This window comes from Neopelma chrysocephalum, unplaced genomic scaffold, assembly GCF_003984885.1.
Source record: "Neopelma chrysocephalum unplaced genomic scaffold, ASM398488v2 Primary Assembly neopelma1_45, whole genome shotgun sequence".
Classification (NCBI taxonomy): Eukaryota; Metazoa; Chordata; class Aves; order Passeriformes; family Pipridae; genus Neopelma; species Neopelma chrysocephalum.
Genome location: NW_020897704.1, coordinates 20,801,256 through 20,826,268, shown reverse-complemented (window position 1 = coordinate 20,826,268; position 25,013 = coordinate 20,801,256). Strand labels below are relative to the sequence as shown.

General features: G+C 44.5%; 1 protein-coding gene across 4 annotated transcripts in view; it reads right to left on the bottom strand.

Annotated features, from left to right (window-relative positions):
- The window catches only part of PRKCQ (protein kinase C theta), a 58,971-nt gene extending 35,006 nt beyond the window's left edge, over positions 1-23,965 (bottom strand). The window contains exons 1-4 of one of the 4 annotated variants that reach the window (XM_027679585.1): positions 23,677-23,965; positions 21,492-21,615; positions 6,516-6,915; positions 5,244-5,369 (exon numbers count right to left, since the gene is read on the bottom strand). In XM_027679585.1, coding sequence (XP_027535386.1) covers positions 5,244-5,361 — 118 coding nt within the window. In that variant the 5' untranslated portion in view covers positions 5,362-5,369; positions 6,516-6,915; positions 21,492-21,615; positions 23,677-23,965. The remainder of the gene's footprint in view (positions 1-5,243; positions 5,370-6,515; positions 6,916-21,491; positions 21,616-23,676) is intronic. The other 3 variants (XM_027679586.1, XM_027679584.1, XM_027679587.1) reach the window with 3 other exon arrangements.
- Positions 23,966-25,013: the final 1,048 nt, after the last annotated feature.

Sequence of the window (25,013 nt, the reverse complement as noted above, 5' to 3'; positions counted from 1 at the left end):
AGCTAACTAAGGGATATTAATATATGAACTGTTTTGCTGACCTGCAGCCATTCCAAAGGGATGCAGAGTTTTCAACCAAGCACACTTTTCCTCATGCTTTAATTCCTCGTCCTTCACAGCATCTTAAAATGGTGATATGTAAAAATGTTGTCTCTGAGGCTTGCAGAGAGTTCTCTGTAGTTATTTCTCTCTGAAAAGTCTCAGCCAGATTTATTTGCCTTATAGAGCCAGTTTTATTTCCTACACCCCTGTAAAAGTCTTGGAAACTTACTCAAGGTAAATTCTATATCACAGTCACCCTCTGAAAATTGTCAACCCATCAAGTGCTGAAGCTGGAGAAACAAGGGAATAAAAAGCAGTTGTGTGAGCAGAAGGCCTGCGACTCCTGTCTGCCAAAGACTGTGCTCCTATTTCCAATAATCCCAGCCTTTCCCTCATCCCACCCAGCTGGAAAAGAACATGCAGCTGATAGCCTGAAAGGTGACATGCTGGAGAAAATTTTTCTCTAGATGAGAGGACTAATTCAGTTTTCTTTCCTCTGCTCAGCTTTGATTTACACAGGCAGGAACTCCAGGATTTCTGAGACTTTTACCACATCTTTAGGAGAGATTAAAACTGGTAAACAAGCTCCAAAGTTACTGAAAGCGGGAGAGAAGGAGAATAAATCCATGATTGTGTAATATTCACCTCAGGAAATGAGAGAATGTTTACTGGGAAAAGAACAAATATCAGGGCCGTGAGATTATAACAAAAATTTCCCTTGGGCACTCTGTACACTGGAGAAAGGGCTGCCAGAGCTTCTATAAACTACACTCACTGGATAGATTTAGGTTGAGATGTAGCTTCCTGAGGAAAGGCCTGCAGGATCCTGCAATCAGCACTGACTTGCTGAAATTTCACTCCACGACCCAACACCTGTAGTTTTACACTCGGTTCCATCACATAAGTTTGATTTAAGCTGCTTTAGGCTCTGACCATCAGCACTGCATCGCAAAAATGAGCTGAGATCACCGAATCACCCAGGTTGGAAAAGACTTCCAAGATCACCAAGTGCAACCTTCAACGAAATACCACCTTGCCCATTAAAACATATCACCAATTGCCACGTCTATTCATTTTTTGAACTCTTTCAAGGACTCCACTACTTCCCTGGGGAGAATTGATCTGATCCTCAGATCATTCGTGCAGCATAAAACTACTTCTCAACCTTGTCCTGCCTGGTTGTGATGAACAGCTGTGCAGCTAAATTTTAGGCAGAAATTCAATTTTCCCAAATCTTAGAGCTCCTCAATCTAAGGCAAATCCACCTCTGTCAGTTAAGTGGGGTTGACCTTTCACAGATTGAGGCAATCATATACTGAACTCATTGTCTGCAGGTTTAATTCATTCACATCAAGCTTGCAAATATATATTTGCCACACTCTTTCAACAAAAGCCCAAAAAGTCAGAGATAAAAATGAGACATAAACTTCCCAGTACCCCCGAGAAGAGAAATCTCAGTAAGGGCCATTATTTCTTTGCTACATCAGTGAAAAACCACAGATGTGAAACACAGCACTTGCAAAACAAGTGCTTTCGTTTGCGCTGCACTCCAGAACACCAGGCTTAAACAAACAAACCCTGGAATGTGGATGAACTGCCCGATATATGGGATCAGACAGTCACCCCTGGTGCATCCCCGCTGACGGCTGTGGAATTCTGCCAGGGATTAATCTAACCACCCTGGGTTCCTGAAAAATAAAATAGCAACTGTTCTTTCCTGGGGAGCAGCTTCCACTACAGCTGGGAGCCCTTTTCCTGGAGGCTTGCTGAGTTCAAACACGGAGCAGGATCTCTCATGAAGCAAATGTCACCAAGGCAGGTGGTGAAATGGCACCAGGCCAGGTGGTTTGTGAAGGCAGAAGCCACTTTTAAAGGGCAGATTTTTTTATACCTCAGAGGCACATATGATCTCTGAAAAGTTTAGTCATCAGTAATAAATTGCTATAACACTTCTAGGTGTAGGGGGTTGTGGTGTTTACACCACATAAAAAAACAGGGTCCCTTTTATAAAATAAGCAAGTGGAAAAACAAAACAAAACAAAAAAGACGTCCAAGATTTTTCCCGAGCTTCTGAAACTCTTTAGGGTGGCCTTGTTGTGACACCCCTGTGCCCACAGACAATGTGCATTACTCACAAAACCCTGTGGACCTCTGTCCCAGTGACTTTTCCATCATGGCTGGACAACAAGGCACAGCCTTTGGCGTGAACCCAAAGTCAAACTCCTTATTTTTGGAAACCAAACACATTTATCATCTACCACAGTTCTGTTTGCAAACAAACAAGCAAACAAAAAGCCCCAGTCACGGAGTGGTTTGGGCTGGAAGGGACCTTAAAGATCATCTTGTTCCACCTCCCTGCCATGGGCAGGGACACCTTCCACTACGCCAGGTTATTCAGGGTCCCATCCAACCTGGCCTTGAACACTTCCAGGGATGGGGCAGCCACAGCTTCTCTGGGAAGCCTGTGCAGAGCCCCCCTCACAGCAAAGAATTTCCTCCTAATACATGGTATATATAACATATATATGCATATATGTATATATCTGATCCATAACAGGACATTGAAAAAGAAACAGCAAAGTCATGTTCCAAACTGGTTCCAGCACAGAGCTTGATTTGCGACTTGCATCAATCCTGGATTCAGCTCTGGGTTTAGGCACGTCCTGCCCTGCTCAGCAATCATTTGGCCTGAAGAAATCCTAAAGTCCAAGTGCCAGAGCACAAGGCTGGGGGTCAGGATGGTTTGCATCTCTTACCAGCTGTGCAGTTGATCCACTCCTATTCCTTGTTCATGGCAAAATTTTAGCCAAAATTTGCATATCAGGGAACCACTTTGTTTTTAATCCCATTATTATTGAATAGCAAGTGCTTTGTGAAACCAGGGACCAGAGAGCAAACTGTGAGCAAAAAAAAATTTAAAAAAAAATCGTGAAGCAGGGAAAAAAAAATTTAAAAAAAAGATTTAAAAAAAAAATCGTGGTTTAGTGGTGGAACTGGCAGTGTTGGACTTGATGATCTTAGAATTATTAAGGTTGGGAAAGATGCCTGTAATTCTACTTCAAATATATTCAGCTAGTGTTCGTCTGGAGACCTTTTGCCTTCTCTAAGCCTGTTTGAGCATGGCAGCTCCTCGGGATGCTCATGCTGAGAGCATTTCTGGGATTTAGAGTCAGGCTGAGCTCTCTGAATGTCAGATGTGTACCCCTGAGTGGACTGTCCAGTCAGCACAGAGCACTGGGCTTTTCTAGGGTGTGATTCATCACACTCACTATGGATGTGTTCCTCAAGCTGAGATGAATCCCACCGCGGAAATCCCTCTTTATTCCCCTGAGCTATAATTCTCTGGTGGTTGAATTGCTCAGACATCAATATCCTTGCAGGAGACTGGAATTATAGGGCAGATGGATCCCATGGTGGCCTCGTCTTTTTTTAGTCACCTGAAGGTAAAGTTCACCATCTACACATTTAAACACCCTCCCTCAGCAGCAGATTAAGACCTGCCAAGGGTGGTTCAACCCATCCTAAGAGGGGAGTCTGAGGTGAATCATTCCCAGGAGGTTCCTGCTGACACTGATGTGATGAGGAATCCCTCTGGCTGCCCCACCGTGCTCTGAGCAATCACTAGATGAAATAACACCCCAGCAAACAGAAATCTTCTAATACTAGAATGTCATTTTTCCTATATTCAGTCCTCACTAATGGAGGACAGTTCCCCCCAAACACACTTTTTTATTTCTTGCTGGTAGAGGAATTATTATAATAATCATCATAATATCTATAATTATTGTAATAATTATGATTATTGACTCTGAGTAGCACAAAAATTATATCCCTTGGTAAGTGTTTTTGTGTTTTTTACACAACAGAAAACACTTTCAGCTCTGTGTGGGACTAATAAATATAGGTCTGTTCTGACCAAATTGATTTTATCCACTTTCAAACTGACACAGACTTCAGTTTGAGTTATGGATTTCAAAGGTCTCACTAAAGCAAACAGCCAAGAGCTGCACAGAGTTGAAAGAGGACGTATTTTCAGTTAAAACTGAGATCTTAGGGATATTTTGTCATACAGTATTTTCTTTCCTTTAGAATTTGCCGGTAATTGTATCTTACATAATCATTTAAAATAACATTTAAGCCAAGAAAAAGTTCAATGTGATAAATGCTGACTCTTAAAACAAACAAACAATTCCAGTGAAATACTAAATTATTTTGAAATTCTAATTTCTTTTTTTAAACTACTGTAACGTCCTCTGGGAATTAGAGTCATGGGCATTCTCAATAACAAGGGATTTCTGAGTGGACTTCATTTTTAAAGAATCACAGTAGTCAAATTATGAATTTATCAAAGACTTAAGATAAATAACCACCAGTGTTAGGGAATTCCCTAACACTGAAAGTCTTGCTCCTCATGATTCTTCAAAAGCACAACTGAAGAACTTTTCATCCTCTCATTGGGACTATTTTCATGCATAAGACATATAAGAAATGTTTTCCCTATGAGGATTCATCAGTGTTGGTCCATCAGGAAAAGTGTGCAACAATCCCTACATCCAGACAGAGAAAACTGCTTTGCATGAGGTTTCACTTTCAAACCTTTTACACAGCACAGCAATTACACAGAGAAATTAACCCTCTGCAAAGACCAGGCTGTTCAAGTGCCTTTTTTTTGGAAACCATGGAAGTCTCTGGACCTGTGAGTTTTCCAGAAAAATATGATAAGCATGGACGGCCCTGCCAGGATATTTTAGGACACTCAGATTTCATCTGTCTGGAGTCCCACTGACAAACCAACAACTGCTCACAGAAAAGTGAAACCAAATACAGCTCAGCTCATCTGCTCTGTCACATGCTGGGACTTGTAATGTAGTTGATAATCACCCCAAACTGCAGACATAGATTTGTTGGGCATCAGCTTAAAATCGGATTGTCTTGCAGACCACGCCAAACCCAAACCTGTACTGTGCTGAGACACAAAAAGGACTTCACCTTCACCCACAACCCTTATAAAGGGCGGTGGGCTTCACAAACCCACATAAAGGGGGGGAACTAGATGATCTTTAAAGTCTCTCCCAAGCCAAACTATTTTATAGTTCACTCTGTGTTTTACCAACATGCTTCCTACACACCAGAAATGACACATGAAGGCACCCACATGACTTATAAAAGCTCCCATGCACATTTAACACTTCCCCACTTACCTGACTCCACGGCTTCTTTCACCATCACAGCACAGTAAGGGTTAATCACCTCCCCCTGGGATGGCAGGTAAGGGCCACTGTCATAGTTGGACAAACCAATACGCAGGAAGGGAGACATGACAAGTCCTGTGTCAAACAAAAGACAGGCGACACTTGGGAGACAGTCTGAAATTTCCCTTGGTTTTAACCAGCCTCTTATCTCCGCCGGACAGGGGGATGTTGGCCGTTAGTTATCCATGAGCTGGAGACTCTCTGGCTTCCTCCACTGACCGGCAAGGCGAGGGACTGACTTAACGTGCGCAAGGTAACGTAACTCAGCCGTCGGCTTAACCATGGAGCTGAGCTCATCCCAGGGCTGGAAAACCCACAGGAGCAGCTCTGAGCGCTCATGGCTTGACACCAACCGTCAGGAATGAGAACAAGAACACACAGGAGCCAAATCAGAGCTTTCCTGGCTGGGATAACCCCTGCTTGTAATTTAGTTTGAGTCACACGTTCAAGAACCCGAATGCTGTGGGATAGGAAGAGTTTTGGGAATACAAGGGTGCTGGAAGCCTGCAAGATGAATATGAAACTGTGAAATAGCTGTGTGCTATTTATACACAGCATGGAAAGGATCTCAAGCAGTCAACTGCCTGGGTGCTGACCCCTATTCATAAGTGAAGCTACAAAGAGAGAATTCAGCTCGTATGAACCACAGTCTATAGACAGTGAAACAAAACCCCCCACCAATAAAACAGTACTTTGGGATAATTTTAAGCAGCTGAGAATAGAAACATATAAAATCAAGACGCCAGGAAACACTACAAAACCTTTGGGTTGGTATTCTTTGTGGGCTCTTTCAAAGCTTTCAGAGAGAAGGTTCAGTGAAACCAGAAATCATTAACTGCTGTAGTTAATGCCCATCGTGGTGCCATCTGGGCCCAAGAACTGCGATTTACCACCCAACTTTTGTTTCAACTTCTGAGCTTGTCATTCCTGGCTCCTCTTCTACTCAATGGGGAGCAAGAGGCACCAGAAACTCAGCTGCAGATGTCTGAGTCTTGGACCACCAGAGTTAAAAGACATCAGTCCTATCACCAGCTGTTATCTGTCAAATATATTGCAATGACATACTGTTCAACAGCAAAAAGTTGAATAACTTGTGGTGTGGGATGCAGCCCAAGTCTCTTTTTCTTTTTACACATGAAAAATGCTCTATCCCTAGGGCAGCTTCTCTAGTCCCACATGGAAGAAGTTCCATATTTTTTGCTGGAAATGGCAGTTTCTTACCTGTAAATAGTATTTTCCTGACAGACAAGTTCAGTGTCTGAGAGGGGCTTCTCTTTTCATCACAGTTGTGGACAACATGGAAAAGATTTTCTCAGCTGAAGGAATGAGGAGAACTGCTCCTCTGGCTGGGCTGACTTTAAAACTTGACTCTCTGTTCAAGGAGACAGAAGGCAAGACCATCCAGGAGAGAGGAAAACTGGAGAAACCAAGATGCAGCCCTTTGCTTGAGTGTCTTCTCTCTTACCCAGAAGTGTGGAGCAATGAGTTTCCATCAGCCCCTTATACAAAAATCTGGGGCAACCGTAAAACTCAGAACAACTTTGTGTCAGTGCATGGTCAGGTGGCAGTAGGTTGTTGTTTCACTTGTGCCCTGGATATGGTGAGATCTTCTTCCTTCTTCCTGTTTTATAAAATGAAGACAAACAGCTACAGTTAGTGCTGGGTCTGAAACATCAACTCTTCTGGCCCAAATATTCACAAGTACTGAGCACTCACACTCCAGCACTTTCTGACACAGATGGCCCATGCAGCCAACTGTAGGTGTTCTCTGATAGAGATTCTGGCTTCCCAGGAGGTTTCCCTAAATTTTCTACCCTACATAAAGCCAGTCTATACAATAAACCACAGAGGAAGATTCTCCTTCCCCTTTGAGCTCCTGGGTATGTCAGCTACCAACCAGGCTGAGTTTTCAGGAAAACAGCAAAAAAGTCATAAACCCTCTTGGACACTGCTCTTAAAAGAGAGGAAAACCATCAGGTTTCTGGGGGAGACAGGATGGGTGTAATGGGTTTGTGCAGTTAAATAGCACTTCCTTTTCCCGAGAGGAACAGAAGAAGAGAAAATAATCCTGTGATTTTTGTCTACTGTGTATCCCCAAGAATGATGGGTCATGGACCTCTGCATGTGGCATCGCCCTCAACCAGGAAAACACCAGCACTTCTGCAGTTTCCCAGAAGCTCAGGGGAAGGCAAAGCACCTGCTGGAGCTGCATACAGGAGATTAGGATGATCCTGTTCTCCTCTGGATGAGGGCCACTTGCATTTAAATTTTCAAGGACAGGCAGGCCTATAAGGAGAAGCATTTGTGGCACTGAGTGGTTTATGAGTGGTCGATGGCACAAAAAGGATAAATTTTCTACCTCAACTGTCAGAAACAGAGAAAACTGATCAATTTAAGTAGGGAAAAATCTCTTCAACAGAAAGACATATATGTATATATACTTCTCCTCTCTGTGTGATGCAATTATTTAGACATTTCCTTTGTTGCAAAAAATAAGAAGCCTACTTAGTCTAAAGACAAAAGGACAAACAAATCAAAGGGTCTCTGGCAGCAGAAGAGAAATTCAAGGAGTTGTATGTTCCATAGCATCAGTATGGAAAGCTAAAGACGGCCAAAGACTAAGGCCAACAGTCAAAACATCTGCATCATGCCTCTAGTCACTACTGGGCAATAGAAGATTATAATCCTCTTCCAAATCCTTAATTTCTACAGCTTTGGCTCTAGGAACCTGTTGTTCCACAGGCAGGAGCAGGAGGAAGTGCAGGGGGAGCTGTAAGCATTCCCTTACCAGGACTTTCAAAACCCGCCTTTCAAAAGTCAGTGCTACTCAGAATTACTGATCCACGTCTTTTGAATCTAAAACCACGAGTGTTGCTAAAGGAATCCAAAGGTTTTTTGATGACTCCTCAGCCCTAAAATGTGGTCAAACTGTTGGCTCAACTATTAAAGAAATAAAATTAGGGCTGAAGGTTTGAGCTGACATTCATCATGTTTCAACGAAATCAATGTAGTTACAGAGTAGTTAAAACTGTGAAAGCATCTTGTCCTGCTAAATACACATATCACTGCTCCAAAAATCAAGGTTGGATGTGCTTCAAGACACCTGTTCAGATCTGTGGATCAGCCCCCTAAGCAGTGACATTTAAAACTTTCCTTAATCTTAAATGCTGGACTACCCCTCCCTCCCCTCCAGTGCAATATTTCATTCTGGCTCTGTGCAATCAAGCACTTCATGAATAGCTTTCCCAGAGATGTTTAATGCTTGAAGATACTGAAAAGCCACTGGACATGGTCCTAGGCAACTGGCATCAGGTGTCCCTGTTTGAACAGGAGAGCTGGACAAGGTGACCTGCACAGGTCACTTCCAATCTCAACCAGGCTGTGATTCTGTGAAAACATGGGTGGGACAGACCTCACCAAGACCTAAATGTCTACAGCATCTCTATCTCCATCTCGGGCAGTCAGTTACCTGGGCTCCTGAGAGAGGAAAAAAGAGTAATTGGGACTCTGAAATCCATTAACGTGTGATTTCCCTCCTTTGAGAGCAAAGTGGAATGCCTGGGAACGATCTGCTCACATAAAGCACTGTAAGATCTAGTTTTGATCAGATTCCTCAAGCCTCAATTAAATTTCAAAAAATCCCTTCATTGTATCAGATCTAAAAGATTTATGCTGGGACTTCACATAAACTAGTTTATTGCACAAGATGCTCTGCAGCCCCCAGCAAATAGGTGAGAATTTTCCACCCAGCTGCAAAGCATGTAGGTTTGGCACAGCCAGTGTTAGCACTGGCAAACCAACAGCTGCCCATATCAGCCTTAAAAGGCAGGCTAAAGCTTGCTAAAATCAGAGTTTACTGCTGTATCAGCCTCTTGTGAGCACTCTGCCCCAGGGTGAATTTCTTCCCCCTGTCCGATAAATCAGACAGATAACTGGTTTCCTGCTTCTCTCTCGCTGTCTTTCCTGAAACCACCTTGGCTTTGGCCCAAACATCTGTTTTCCAGGTCCTATCTCCAGCGTTTGCCACTACAGGACTGCTGCTTGGCTGGTATCCACAGCCACAAACAATTAAGGAACAACACAGCTCAGCTCCAGCACGGCTCACTGTAATAGCAGCAGTTTAATTTAACACTAGAAACAGCTGCAGTGGATATGGAGAGTTCTGCTTAATTTCCCAGTGGAAAGGATAGTATAAGGTATCTGAAAACTGAGATGAAATGCAGCTTTCTATAAGAGGCCACCTGCAACCTCTCCTCCAGTAAAACTTTAAACACAGCGTAATTGGGGTTCAGCAACACTGCACCCAACTTTGCTGGCACAGGGGAGCTTTGCCCACTCTGGAGAATAATGCAACATATGGAAATAATTCCCAAACTATATTAGGAAGTATAAGACCCTTAATATCCTAATCAATTATGGTTAAGGACAAAGAAAGAAGCAAGCTCCTGCTCCCAGTCAGCAGAAGATCCAAGTGGAGAACAGCTGCCTTTGGTGGGATTTATGCTTTTGCCTTTAATTGAATGAAAATGGATGCTTGTATGACACAGTAAAGATGGCAATTGACTGAATGAGGGCCAACTGAGAGGGGAAATATTTCAGGATTTGAGATGCTGCTTTCAAAATGTCAAACTCTCATTTTCTCGAGGTCAGAGGGAGTATTTCCAGCTTGCTCTCCTTTCTGAGGCAAAACTGTGCTTGCAAAATGAGTTCATAATCTCAGGATCAGCATCACCAAGAGGGAAAGGAACGAGGAGTTATAGCTGAAGGGTATGAACTTCTCTTCACCCCCTGCAAGGCATCTCCCAGCCAAAAAGGCAGGTCTTGACCCTGCAGAGATCTGTTTGTATAGTTGGTGGAGACCTGCACATGAGCATAACACACCTCAAGGCCTTCCTGCAGATTTCAAGAGCAACCCTGAACACCAGTAGTGATGGCTGGAGTCCCTGTCTCTCTGTCCTCTGACTCCTCATATTCCACAGACCATACAGAAGGGAACTCCCTTGTGTGACTCATTTTGGGTGACAATACAAGCTGTTTTTTCCAAGAAAATCAAACCAGCCTGTTCAGGAAGGAGGAAGTTCAGAACCTCTCTGGGTGCCACCTAACATTTCTCACACTCTCCTTTTATGAGGATTTGGATCAGAGGAGGGAGAGGAAAAGGAGGGGAATTTGCACAGCCATTTAATTTTCCCTCTCTCCATAGTCAGCCACCCCATCTGCAACAACTCACAAAGGCAGTGGAGAGAGAGGGTGAGGAAGGGCAGGATCAACAGTCTTTGATGGGATTGGTACAATACCAGACTCAGTGCAACCAAGAACCTCCCAAAACTTCCTGGAACAACCTCATTTCAAAACAGAGGTGATGCTCTCCACGAAACCCCTTCCTCATCGATTGCAGCCACAGAGGACCCGGGCAAAGCATTTCTTCTCCACATGGAAATGAGGCTTGCAGACTTTTCTGGGGCCAATGGCAGGCATGGGAAATGAGGATTTCTGTTTAAAAGTCTCTGAATCTTGTGATGCTTGTTTAAAGCAAGTTGTGTGTATTAGTAACAGGACCCGATCTCCTACGTACGGCCTACAAACATGTCTGGCTGGACTCTGCTGAGCTCACGGGTTTCTTTCTGTTGCATTTGTTGTGCACAAGGCAAGACTGGAGCCTCAGGCCTATTTTCAGATCTTAAACAGATTTAAAGCTGTGAAAGGGGTGGTGTTCATCCCACTTGGGGAATTGCAGAAAGCAGCTGCTGGGAATGCGAGTGGTCATTGCATACATCCATGGACTCTAGGATGGAATCTACAACCATTCTAGCAGATACATGTATAGCTGGGTCTTAAAAACAAGGAATTTGTGTTTTGCTATCCTTAGGACTCCTAATAACAATTGCTTTAACCCTTAAACCTAAATGCAGGCTATGTCCAAGGATATGGTTCAGCTTTCCACCCCATGTCACACTGCAGGTTCCCAATCTCTTCCAGCACAGCCCAGTGGTTGTGCAGGATTTGGGATCAGGGCACAGATTTCTCTAAAAGCAATCCTTTTTTTAACTCTGCTTGACAAGTGAGTTTGCAGCTGTGTCCATTCCCTGATCTGACTGACCCCGATGGATGCAGGGGCCTGTCCTAAGCAGGAATAACGTGGGGGATGGTATGCAGGCACTGCATTTGGCTTGGGATAATGAGACTGGGAAATTGTAGCCTCGCTGCTGGTGAAGAGATTAAGGGTGGATTCACATGAATATACACAGACAACTGCAGTGCACATATGGGCCACCAGCCCAGCTCCCAGAATATCCAGCAAAGAGACGTAAGCACTTGTAGGGGTGCATCATCCCATCCTAAAGATATTTTAAATAGTTAAAGCCAAACTCATCCTGCAATTGCTGTTTCCCCACTATGATTACATCTGCCACAAAGATGGCCAAGATCAGTCCGATCACTGATGTTCTGATATCCACTGAAAAGGACCCAGATTTTAGGATTTGAGCCAGGAGCAGATGCATTCATGTCCAACAGTTATGACAGCTTGGAAAGATAGGGAAATACAGCCGGAGGAGGACCCCACACCGAAAACATTCACTGAGAAATTTGCTCTAGAAGTGGAAAGACAGTCAGGAAAGACAGCCCAGGAACACTCCTCAGCACTTCTTAATTTGCTCACAGAGAGGGAGACAAATTCTTATATTAAAAGTACAGTCTCTTTCAGATATGCCTTTTGTTTTCCAGTAGAAAATGTGAATTTATCTCCCTCTGGAGAGGCAAGGCTTTTAAAGCCGAAACCCTTGTTATCCGTGCAAACTGGGAAGAGAAGCAGAGCAGACTCACCAAATCTCTATTTGGAATAAATCCTTCCAGGTCCTGTCCCTGCATCTAGGTCAACCCTCTTTTTTTTCTTCACATTTAATGAATTTTTGTCATGTGTGGTCCTGAAACAAAGCAAACTTGCTCACTGGTCCCACTAGAAAAGTGCCCAATTTTTCAGTTACTCTTATTCGTAAAACTTTTCCTTTTTTTTTTTTTTTGTTAATTTTTTGGGAGTCCAGATTAATACTTGTCAATTTTGCTACCTTATTTTCCTGGAAAGCTTCTGGTGAATTTATTTTACTGTAAGACTTCATTTCTGCAACATTTGGGCCACACAAACTCGAAAGAAATGCTGTCAAAGTAATTATCCCCACTGCACTTTTTATAAGTTAGTATTTAAAATTATCTTTTCAGGTTTTAGTTGTTTTCTAACAAACACAGGCCAAACTAGAAGTGACAGTGCCTTTTTTATCAAACACTGAACAAAAGAATCTTTCAAGAGCTTTTCAAGGTAATGAGGGAAATAAAAATATCTTGAACTGAGATGTAGCTACAATATGTCCTTTCCTTTGGCCTCTTGTTCGTTAGCACAGCAATTTTTGTATTTCTGTAACATTTTGGCACTACTTCACAGATTTCTTGTCTTTTGGGGTTCTTGGTGCTTTTTTTCTAATGACACAGGTGGCGTGTTCCTCAAATACTTCACCATGTTGTATCAGGATGATTGTTAATGCACTGAATTTCCTGCCAGTGCCAGCACCTGCACCCATTTTTTATTTTCTTTCCCTTAAAAAGAAAAAAAAAAAAGTCCCAAGGATGGGAACAGGACTAGAATGGGGCATATGAACATCCTTCCTTCTTAAGGCACAGTTTTATGCTATGATTAACCTCATTCAGCAGTAGAGATATTTAATGTCTTTGCTTAATCCAGAAATCTGCTAAAGGTATTTGGACCCTTAATTACTGAAATGTTGGGCTGGAAACGAGCATTTCACTCATCCCTCTGCCACCCAGCAGACTGTCTGTATCATCCTTGACCTATCTGTCTGGCCATCTGTCAGGAGAGAAGCTCCTTGTGAGCCTGGTGTTACCACATACTCCTCAAAAAAGTGGGCAGATTTGTCACAGAGAAACCTCAGATTGTAACTGGAGTCCACACTGGACATCCACACCCTGATTCTGTGTGACACAAAAAGCTTGGGAGACGTAGTCCCTGGATGGGGCCTGGTCTAGTGGAAGAAGTCCCTGTCCATGGCGAGGGGTTGGAACAACATGATCTTTAAGTTCCATCCCAACCCAATCCATTCTGTGATTCTCTAATTCCATGTATTTTACTAAACTAATTTTGATATAGGATTGTCCTGTGTTTTTCCAGAGCTTGCACTATTGTTTAAGGAGCACTGGACATTTTCTCCTGTCCGCAGCCCTCAGCTGCCTCCTCCTTGCCCTGAAATCCTCACAGGAAGTCTGCAGGAATCTCTATCCCCTTGAGCACCTGGCCCAGCTCACATTTTACAGTGAACAGCACCACGGATATCTCAGATAATTCAGCCTTCTCCACACCCTTGCAGCTTTACATTTCTTCTGCTAAATACCTTAAAAGCAGAAATATTTGTTTTGCACAGCAGCAGCTGGCAGACCTACATCTTCTGCCTTCACTCTCTGCTCCATCCATCTTTGCTGCCACGGCTTCATCAAAATCCCCCCCAGTTATTATATCTGTTTCTTTCCTTCGACCTCAGGGCTCCCTGCTCCAGGTGCCCTCTCTTGTCAACACCATCACAATTCCAGCTTCTGTGTTTTTCCTACTCCTAATGCCACCTACTTAAATAAACTTTCATATATAATTTCCTCTTCTTCAATCATACTGAATTTGAAACTACACTTCTATTTAAGTAAAGCAGCTCTGGCTGCAGTTAGGCTGAAAGCCCTCTTCCCATTTTTAGCCTGGTGTCCTATTCTCAGTGTCGGAGCTTCAGATCAGTTCCTGAAAGCCTTTCAGTCTCCATCTCTTCATAAAACTTTCCACTCCACTCACCATTTAGCTCACATCAACTTTATCATTTATCCACCAGTTTCTTTCTGTGCTTCTGCCCTTAGTTATCTCTCTGACTGGGAGGGATAGAGGACACACAGTGGGCAGAACAATGAAATACAAAACACAGATAAAATTCATTTTAGCTCAAAGTGCTGAGAATCAGGTTTTTGGAATGTTTCTTTGTTTTAGTTTTAAATTTAGTTTCTCTCTTTTTTTCATATCACCATCTGGCTGCTTAAGCAAACCTTCATGAGTTTATCTTCACACTGTGTGAAATGTTATGTCACGAGCATGCAGACAATATCTGCTTCTCTTCTTCCCAAAATTCACAGTGTTTCTCTACTAATTAGCCCTGGCTCATGCTGTTCCCTGAGCTCAGGAGGTAGCACAGAGCCTTGCATGAAGCAAACAAATGTTCAGTCCATCCTACACTGCCCATCTCAGTACTAGTGCAGCTCACAGTCCCCAGGAACAACCTCAACATCACTCTTGCAGCTCAGCTAAGCAGTGCAGAGCACAAGGAAGATGTGCTGTCCCTCTGCCCACACCACCCGCCAGAGAAAAGCTCAGTTACACACTCAGATGTCCAGGTACACTCACAAAATCCCAAACGGGGACCAGCTCAAAAGCTGGTCACCTCTGAATGATGGTTTGAGCTACAGCCATAGCAGCATTTGCAAAGATACAACAGATGACTGTTTATTTTGTAAACAGATGACTTTATGTAGTGATAGGACAAGGAGGAATGCCTTTAAACTGAAAGAGAGTAGGTTTAGATTGGATATTAGGAAGAAAATCTTTACTGTGAGGGTGGTGAGACCCTGGTACAAGTTGCCCAGAGAAATTGTGGCTGCCTCATCCCTGGAAGGGTCCAAGACAAGGTTGGATGGGGCTTGGAGCAACCTGGGACAGTGGAAGGTGTCCCTGCCCATGGCAAGGAGGCTGCAACTGGATGGTGTTTAAGGTGCCTCCCAATCCAAACCATTGTATGATTCTATTTTAGACGAATGAAGTCTCTTTTTTATGATCAGAAAAGCAAGGATTGACTAAAGAAATAAAGGCAGTGCTTGGCTCTAGAGATGACAAAGGTTATAATCAGTCACTACCCTTTCCTCACCATACACAAAAGGAAGAAAGACCCTTCCTCTAATGTGACAGCCTAGCTGGTGTCTAACCTAGAGCTGCAGAACTAGAGGGGCTGTGCAAGTGGGAGCTGTGCCATGAAGAGGAGTAATGGTGGCTACCAGGACTTCAGGAAGCAGAGATGGCATTTCCTGAAGGATTGAATTCAGAGGCTCACATCACTCCTGTGTCCAGAGATCATTCAGTTAACACCACATCCTCATCTAACATTCCGCTGCCCCTCTGCCTCATCCACCTCCACACCCTCCCTCTGAGTGATTATCAAGAGAGGTCCACACTTATATAGGGCAGTAGCTGGTGATGCTTCTGTTAATGGGGTCCCCCACCTAAAAAGGACCACATTCCCCAGGAACCACCCTATGGCAACTTCTCCCACAGAGATAGACCCATCTACTGATCCTGACACACTGGAGGCCTCTTCCCTCCCCTCTTTACCCAAACAAACCAATTCCTGACATTTAACTTTAGAAATTCACTCTCCTACCTACTCCATATACATTTGCATACGGACTATTCACCCCAGGCCCCCTTCATAAACAGCAGAAAGAAAGAGACCTGCTGGGTTTTCAATTTCCATTATCTCCGTGGAGCTGACTAAAATGGGTCAAATGCCTGGTGACCTCAAATGCCTCTTTCTCCCCACTGCTGGTTCAGGTGGAGATGTCTGTCTGGCATTTCAGCTTCTGAGACAAGAGGGGATGGCTCCCAGATGGGGTGTCTCACCTGCCAGAAGCTGGGCAAGTTCAGATCTACCTATGGGTCTTTTTTCTGCATCGAGACCCCCATGAACTAACACGTGTATTGTAGACAGAGATGCATAAGCTAAGGACTCTTGTCTGCAGGTTTGGCAAAGGACAACAGACTCTGAATCAAAATGTACTGAAACCTTTATTTACTTTCTGTGGGGCTTGAAACTGGTCTATAAATAAGGCAGAAGGACAATGCTAACGGTTAGGAACTGGTAAAACTGACATAATTGAATTTTCTAATGATGAGATTTGGTAAAAGCATTATCCTTTCCAATGTCACTGGAAAATACGTGGCAGAGAATCACCTTACTTTGATGGGAGGGAAAGGGAGAAACAGAGCTGTTTTGAGGAGTCCTTGTCTATTTTATTTGCTCAAACATTTTAATAACAATATCTGTAGTTGCCCTGACATCCTCCCCTTGTATGAGGGGGAGGAGGGACAGGGGAGATGAAAACGGAAGGTGGAGGATGCTTATTCTTTACTATTACACCAAAGTTACAAATCAAAACATAAATAGCAAGTGTTACTGTAAGGGTGGAAGGGGAAAACCTGAGTAAATTCAGCTCTCAACACGTGCACAGTCCTTCAAGACAAACAACAGTGACTCTCACAACAGCATTTGTCTCTCTGGTTTCTGTAGATACATAGGGTACGACCTTGTCTAAATCCCATTCACAAGTCAGAACAGATCTCTATAAGCCTCAGCTGCTCTTTCTGTTCTCGACATATCAGCCCCAAAATGCCTCCCTTTTCACTCAGATTCTCCTCCCACCACAACCATCACTTGTGCTGCTGATTTACATGAGAAAGAGAAGGGGCCTCACCAGCACGTAGAAACTCCACAGCAAAATCAAATGACCACACCAAAAACCTCCTCAGAAGAGTAAACTTGGATCCAAGTGAAAAATTAATCATATGTAACTTAGTTTTGAAACAAAATAGAGGTTAAACTTCTGCTCCCTCTACCCTTGCAGAAGTCAGGAGCCAGGCTCGAGGGGATTTGTGGCACTAAGTGACCCCAAAGCTTGGCCTCTTTGTCAATGTGGTGGCTGGGATGTCCCTGAGCAGCCCTTTGGATTTTTATTTGCTCTTTACAAAATCAGAGGGTCATTAAAGGACCAACTTGAGTTAGGACTTCACTTGTACCAAAGCAAAGCTGCAACAAGCCTGCACAGTTCAGGGAAGTTACTCTAGCCTTATGTGAGTGTGTTTGATCTCCTTCCCCATCCCTGGAAGTGTTCAAGGCCAGGCTGGATACGACCCTGAGCAACCTGGTCTAGAGGAAGGTGTCCCTGCCCATGGCAGAGGGCTGGAACCAGATGATCTTTAAGGTCCCTTCCAACCCAAACCATTCTGGCATTCAATGATTCTATGACAATTCTCCTGCCACTAGCAATTCTCTCTCTCTTTTTCTTTTAACTGGGCAGTTTATTTAGGTTACAGGTTAAATTTGGCTCCTCAGACAGAGTCATTTAGCCCAGATGAAGCTACTGCTGATGTATGTTTGAGCCCAAAGAAAGAACTGCCTCTGAACTGTTGAGTTATTACATCAGTGAGGCCAGACAGGGACAAAGTATTCACTACTAAACCAAGCAAAACTCACTGTCAGTCCAAAGTTAGGAGTGCATCTGTCAGAAGGGTTCTTCTCCCACAAAAACCAGCATAACTTCACAAAACAATGAGTCAGCCAAAGCCCTACAGCCATTCTGCTGTGAGAACACACCCTCTTTCACCCTCAATCCCCGCATCCCTGAGATGAGCTACTCTAAATCCACACTCTCAGCAAATGTATGCATTTACAGTGGTGTGACAACCCTTCTGCTTATTGGGATGGACTGGGTTTATTTGCTTTTCCAGAAAACATGTGGTGCATTGCCATATGAGGCAGGAACTGCACTTCCTGGCCTGGGTGGGTGGCTGCTCTGCATTGAAATATCCCAGTGTCGGGAGAGAAGAGGAATCTGTGTTTGACTTAAAGCTGTTGTTTGGGGTTTAAGTTGTCTGCTATACTGTTCCTGGATCTTTCTAATGCCTCCACTTCAAGAATCATAGAATTGTCTGGGTTGGAAGGGACCTTACAGTCTAGTTCCATGGGCAGGGACACCTTCCATTAGACCAGGTTGCTCATGGACACCACACTGAGCCCCTTGTTGCTTCATCAGCTGTAACTTCACCACCAGAGCCCTTCAGTACAATGTGATAGATCTAATCACAGCTGAATCTATACCTTAACCATTCACCTTTCTGCAGTAGGGAGGCCTGTCCCCAGTCCCCTACACACCCTGTCACCATATACCTGTCTGTCTTCTATCCACATCATTGCAACCAGTGCCTTCTCAGGCTTTTCTGTGTCCTCAGTCTTCTTCCTGCCCTAGATTGCCATCCTGATGAGGTCTAACCCACCTTCTCAGCTCAGTGAACCACTTCTACAAGCACACTCACATCTTCTCCCATGTTACTACCAGCATCTGGAATAACCTTTTCAGACGAGTTTCTAACATCATTTTCCTTCCTGCCTAAATGATAAAACCTTGCACGTGCAGCAGGTGTTGAGCCAGTGCTTTTTGTTGCCATAGAAAACTCTGTTCAACATATCTGATAAAGAATCACTTTTTCAACTAAAAAATATGCACATTTTCTGAAGAAAAGGGATGGGTTTTGCTCGAGGGTCTGAACTGTTTTGATACAACTGACCTACCATAATGACTCATGGAAACTATAGATAAGGTTCCCTCATACCCTCATTTTTTCTGTCAACCAGATTTATCCACATTTAGACACTGGGGATAGATACAACACCTTTTTGCACCACATGAATAAGTCACGTTGCATCTTGGAAGCACCAGGAAACAACTGAGTGCAAATGCACGTATCATCTTTAACTAAATTCCTACGACACACAATAACAGCACACAGAATGGAAACATCTTTGTTATAGACCAAAATATTTCCATGAAAAAACTTGAAAAGCTCTGAACTCTGAAAAACTCTGAACATCTTCTGTGTTTTGGAAAGAGAAACATCTTTATTGTTCTTGCACTCTAAAGCCAATTGAATCTGTAACCCTGATGCTTCCAGCTTAGACCCTGCTCTTCTAACACCCTACCTGGGAGCATGTCACCATGCCCATGAAGGGCTGTGATCTTGCTACACACAAGGTTGCAAGACTTCCTTCTTCCTTCCATCTCCTTCTTTCACCTTTTCTGCTTCTATGTGTACCATGGTTTTGCAACTTTTGCTTTCACTTATTTTTATATGCATTTTAAGCACCTTAGGATCAACTTGTTTTTATACATTCATGTGCTTTCTCATCCTCAGATCCTGGTCAGGGCAGTCATATTTATAGAGACGGTCCTCCTACTGTCATGTTTGCTCATAACTACGATGTGCTAAGTATAAAAGATTTTCAATGTCATCTTTGGAATCCTTTACATACAATGGAAGATGTTCCAACAGTCTTCTACAGATGTCATATCAAATACTTTCCTTTAACTGTCCATGGTCTGTCAACCCTGGATGGAAACTGAAATTTTCATCATTGTAGATGCCTTGTCTATGCCAGGAGATGATTTCAATGCAGCAATACTTTGGTAAATAAGTACATATATCTCATTAAAACAAAAAAGACACTTCCTATAATTGTTTTTTCTGTTTTTCTAGTTCATAATCAGTGGGGTGTCAAACACTTGTAGGTTAAAACACTTGGCCACTCAGGAAAAGCACTGCAGGGGACACAGCATCAAGCGCTGATATAATGAATTCCACCCACCAGTCCTTCTCTCTACTGACCTGGCAGGGTGAGGATGCCCTAAAATGGTCTCTACATTAGGACTCCCTTCACCTTCCCAATGAAATGGCAAGTTCAGTAGATGTAATTGAAGTCACAGGAGCAAGAGAGTCAGGCTGATTATGATAGACGGGTGGCCATGAGATTCATGATGTCCCTGTTCCCACTCGTTTATCAACTGGAAATTATTGTGTCTTTTAGGGTTGGTATTTCCTATGTACATGATCTGACTATACTGTATCCCCAGGAGATGAGACATTTGTCCTTGACAACGATAAGGAAAAAGGGATACACTTCTTTTGAATGAATGCCAAGCAAATTAAATGATACAATAATTGGGGCTGAATCGTTTCTCAGTAAACAACTGCCCCAAACAGGTAGAATGTGATGTGGAAATGGCCACTCAAAACCCCCACAAAAGTATTAAGTACAACTTCTCATTTGTACATCTCATGCCTCTTTACACCTCAGATAAATATAAAGAAATTCACTTGAGAGATGACTGGTACATCCTCACCACACATGACCCAGTGGTGAGAGCGAAGAGTTACAGTTGTGTGAAAGCTGCACCATTTTCTTTTCATCTCCCCCTGGTACCTCCTTTACAACTATACACTTATTCCATTCAGCATTTCTGCCCTGAAGGAGCAAACACAGCATATATTCTTACACACAGGTGGAAATAAGAATATTCCCAAGTGGAATGGCACCGTTCTGCCCCAGCAAGCTGCTCTGAAGCAATGATGTTGCTAAAATACAAATCAGAGGAATTATCCACTGCTAAAACAGCTGGGCATAATTTGAAAAGCAATCTGGGTTCCTTCCACTCACATCATCAAAGTTAAATGTTATCTCTGCTGCTGGATGTGGTCTGGTTGGTGGTGAGAGATCAAAAAACTCCAACGGGCCTGATAAATAACAATGTTGACACAAGCAAACAACGATGCAGATAAATCACAAAATTGAGACAAACAAGCAATGATGCAAAGGGCATCGCTGGCTACAGAGAAGGGTTTGCAGTTAATGCTGCCTTTGCCAGTGTTCTCCTTCCAGCCAGGCCAACAACCAGGAGTCAGACGCAAGTGGAGGCAAACAGAGAACAACACCACGGAATGGAAACAAACCGTCACTGGTGCTCACAGGCTGCCTTCTGATGTCAATCACAAACACGATCCAAACCTCTCTGTGTGAGAACAGGCACAGAGCCCTGTCACAGAGCTGTGCATGCTGAGCTGCAGGTACCTGTGACTGCAGGATCCAGGCTCTGGTTACTCCTACAGTTGATTGCACACATAAAGGTTTTGGATGTTCGTACTCCTGTATTGACTTTCTCTTCCCTTCCTATTTTAAGCATCACTTTCTCAAAGCTTAGGCAAAGAACAACACTCTGCTTACACAAATCCTGGCTCCAGCAAAATGGGAAGCAACAGCAGAATTTGCAGCCAAGTGTTTTAATTTGATCCACAAACATATATATAAAAAGCCAAAAGCAGAGCAGCTCTCCTAATAAAGCCCTGGGAGGTGGTCCATATTTCACCTTCCTCCCAGGCTGCTGCAGAGTTCTTTGCAATTAAACCCAGACAATAAGAGAAGAAACCAAAAAGTTGCCATCAGAAGATATATTCACCATATCACTTCCTGCAGAACAAAAGTGGGAGTATATACAAAGACCAACCTGGAAAAGATCCCAAGGGGCATCTAAGCTGCTGCTCTTGTTCTCTCCATCCCTCCTTCCTCGTCTCTCCCTCTAAGCCTTTCCTTTGAGCCCCTCCCCCTCTGATGGGATTGTGAGGCTGGACCTGTGAGAAGCTCTGAGAGTCAATCAAGTGATTTTCTTTGAAAGGAAACACACCTGAGGCAGTAAAAAAGAAAAAAAAATGAGCTCCACCCTGGCAATGTCATATCCCTCTGCTCACAGCTGTCCTAGATGTGAAAAAATATTAAAAGGTTTCCCCAGTGTAGTAGTGACTACAAAACCAGCCAGGGCACAGGGGGCTGCTGAGCTGCAGGATGGAGGTTCAGGAGGGGCATCTGAATCTTTAATAAGGCTTTGAGAAAAATCCCAAAAGATATGTAGAAGTGGGGAGAAAGTCTAACTAAACTCTGTGTTGCCCATACCACTGCAACTATGGCATCATCTTAAAGCAAGGAGTCTTTCCAGACCAAAACCTCTGCACAGGCTGAGCATAACTTGCTTCATTCATCATGTGTCCTCACAGTAATTGGCTAAAAAGTCATGTGAGGAAAATGAGGAGCTCAGCATGGCTCAGGGAGCCTTGGCAAGTGAAGGCTGGTGGACATCAAAGTCTCATGTCCAGCCTAGACACCAAAAAAAGAGACAGAGGCAACAACATGGAACCCACATTGGGATTTGGATTCAACTCCGATGTCAAGTGTTTAGGCAGACCCGTGAACTCCAGGAGGCCATCTGATACTTCCAGCTGAATGCAGCCCCACTCCACCACAACCAGGTGGGACAGAGCCTCCTTGGAGATGCTCCTTCCTGGTCCCTCAACTCAGCTTCTAAAGCACATTCCCCAGAAACTCGGAATGCCTGGTGGCCTCAATGGGAATGTGAAGTCTTTCTTCAATCAAAAAGAAGGATAAGAAAAGAAACATAAAAAAACCACACGTCCAGGGCCTCAAGGACTTGGCTGTTTAAAGATACAAAAGTCTGAACATTGCCCTATTCACTACAAATTGTTCTGCTTCTCCCCCCGCCTTTTTTTTTTAATAGCAAGTTCAGTGAAACTTTATCTCTTCCTGCCCTAGTAACCCTACTAAATAATCTGCTGTTAGCATGACTCAATTGAGTGGCTCTCAGCTGCTGAAGTCGGGTTTTTTTGCTACTGTTCTTTCATCGGTGGAAATTAAAAAAAAACATAGCCCGCAGAAAGCTTTCCCCCCCACCCCGAAAAGTATCACAATACTGGAGACTGAAGTACAGCCGAGAAGTCAGTTACTTGCCTTGGAGTTGCTATTAAAAAGGGTCCGATTACACCCAAGAGTGTAACTTCATTAGCATTCAATGTGCGTGCAGGGAACACAGCCCAGGTCTCAAGCAGCCGGGCTGGGTCTCCGAGTCCCCTCCTTCAGAAGGAAATGCAGCTCAAACACTACGGGGCAGAGGAGGGACAGAGGCAGCTCCTTTCTCTTTACCGCTCAAATCTGCTTTCCAACTTGTCACAGCTCTTGTTTGTAGAACGTTACAAACTCGATCCAAAAATGATATATCCAGCTGCTGAGATACAACATCGCCTCTAAAGCTAGACTTCTATCTGCTGTCTTATCACATACTGTTGTAACCAAGAAACACCTACAAAGCATCACTGAACCCAGCAGGGGAAAGTATTTTCCCTCTCTATTTTCCCCAGTTTGTTCACTGTGTTGAATAACACTTTGTTTACGGTCGGTTTTAATTGTGTTTCTCACTTTCCCCTCTGTCGCATGAAGGTACACGGGAGAAATCAACACCGTTTTTTTAAAGGCAGGAAAATGTGATGGCGAAACCACAAACACTCGCTAAATGCATCAGGTGTAGAAGCTGAAAGTAATTTAGACTCTTATTTAGGAAAAGGAAAAGTAAAATAATGAAAAAGAACTCTTCGGATAAATGTCAAGTTGTCAGGTTTAAAATCCCGTAATAGAAAAAGAACTGATGGCTGGAGCGGAGCGTCCGGGTACAATGTAAAGCCGACAGCAGTAAGCATTGCCCCAAACTTTCTCGGTGCTGCTGCATCCCACTCCGAAGGTCCCACCCGCTCCGCACTCGCCCCCGGCACATTTTCCCGCAGCGCGACGACCTGCCCGGTCCTGCCCGCGCATCCCCCGCGCATCCCGCTCCGCTCCGCCGGCGGTACCTGCTGCCCACGCAGCGCAGGGCGGCTCGGATCAGCTCGGATCAGCCCGTTTCGGCTCAGCTCGGCTCGGCTCAGTCCGGTTCGGCTCAGTTCAACTCGGCTCTGCGCAGCCTCGTTCAGTTGCGCTCGGCTTGGCTTGAGCCTAGTCCCGTCCGGCTCTGCCGAGCTCGGCTCGGTTCAGCTCAACTCTGCTGAGCTCCGCCCGGCACAGCCGACTCGGCTCAGCTCGGCTTTACTCGGCTCAGCTCCTCTCGGCTCAGCCCGGCTCGGCGCTGCCCGCCGCCCCCGCAGGGAACCAGCGCACCCCGGGCCGCCCGTCGCCACTGCCGGGGCTGCCCTCGCCGCCTCTTCCTCCCCTTCCTCCTCCTCCTCCTCGGCACCACCCAGCTCCGCGCCCGGCCGCGGCCCCCTCCCCGCCCCCGAGTCCCCAGGTCTCCTCTCCTGTTCGCTCCCAAAACATCCCGATCCGGGGGGTTGGAGTTGAGCACCGTGTCCAGTCCTGGACAGGACCCTGCCTTAGGAGGGGACGCAGGGGGTGCTCCCGTAGCGCCGGGAAACCGTGGCTGCAATGAAATGTTCATCCAAAATAATGAAATAAGTAGGACCACCTGAATTTTTTTGCAGGCTGCAGAGCCTTGTTGTCGTGGCTAGCCGGGGAGGTTTGCTGATGGGTGCAAAGGGAATGTCAACAGGGAAGTTTTTCCTGTCTCATCCTGTTATGTTGTTGGCCTTGGGTGGTTGAAACAACTCTGTTCCAGGCAAGTCCAGCCTCGGACCAGGTTGTTGTATGAAAGAAGGACAGGTGGAAGTGGTGCCTGTTTGGTGCACCCCTCTCAGGGCTTAAGAGTGTCAGAGATGGGGTTTGCCCAGGACATTCCCTGGGAGACCTTCTCAGCTCCTGTGGCTTCGTCCTGTGCAGTAGGATTACAGCACAGCAGTGTGATGCTGGGGGTTGTGGACAGGTGGATCTGGAGCAGGAAACTGGCCTGGGAACCTGGGAGAGGAGACAGAAGAAAGAAAGAGAACCCCAGAAATGTGGGTGCCAAGGGGTTTTGGAGAAGACACTGATAAATCCCCCCATCCTTCTGGACCACACCAGCTCTGTATGGACTTCATTGCTGCCAACAGGCAAATAAATATGGTCACACCTATAGCAAGGAGACCTAAGATGTCCTTCAACCCCCTGACATGCAGAAGGCACAAGGTAATGTTCAGGGACTTTCTGTGGCCCCAAGGGCTCTGGTGAAGAACCTCAAATAGTGTTTCCCTAAATGCGCAATTATAGGTGCAGAACATGACACCAGCCAGACCTTTTTACACCAGTAAAAGATGTTTTC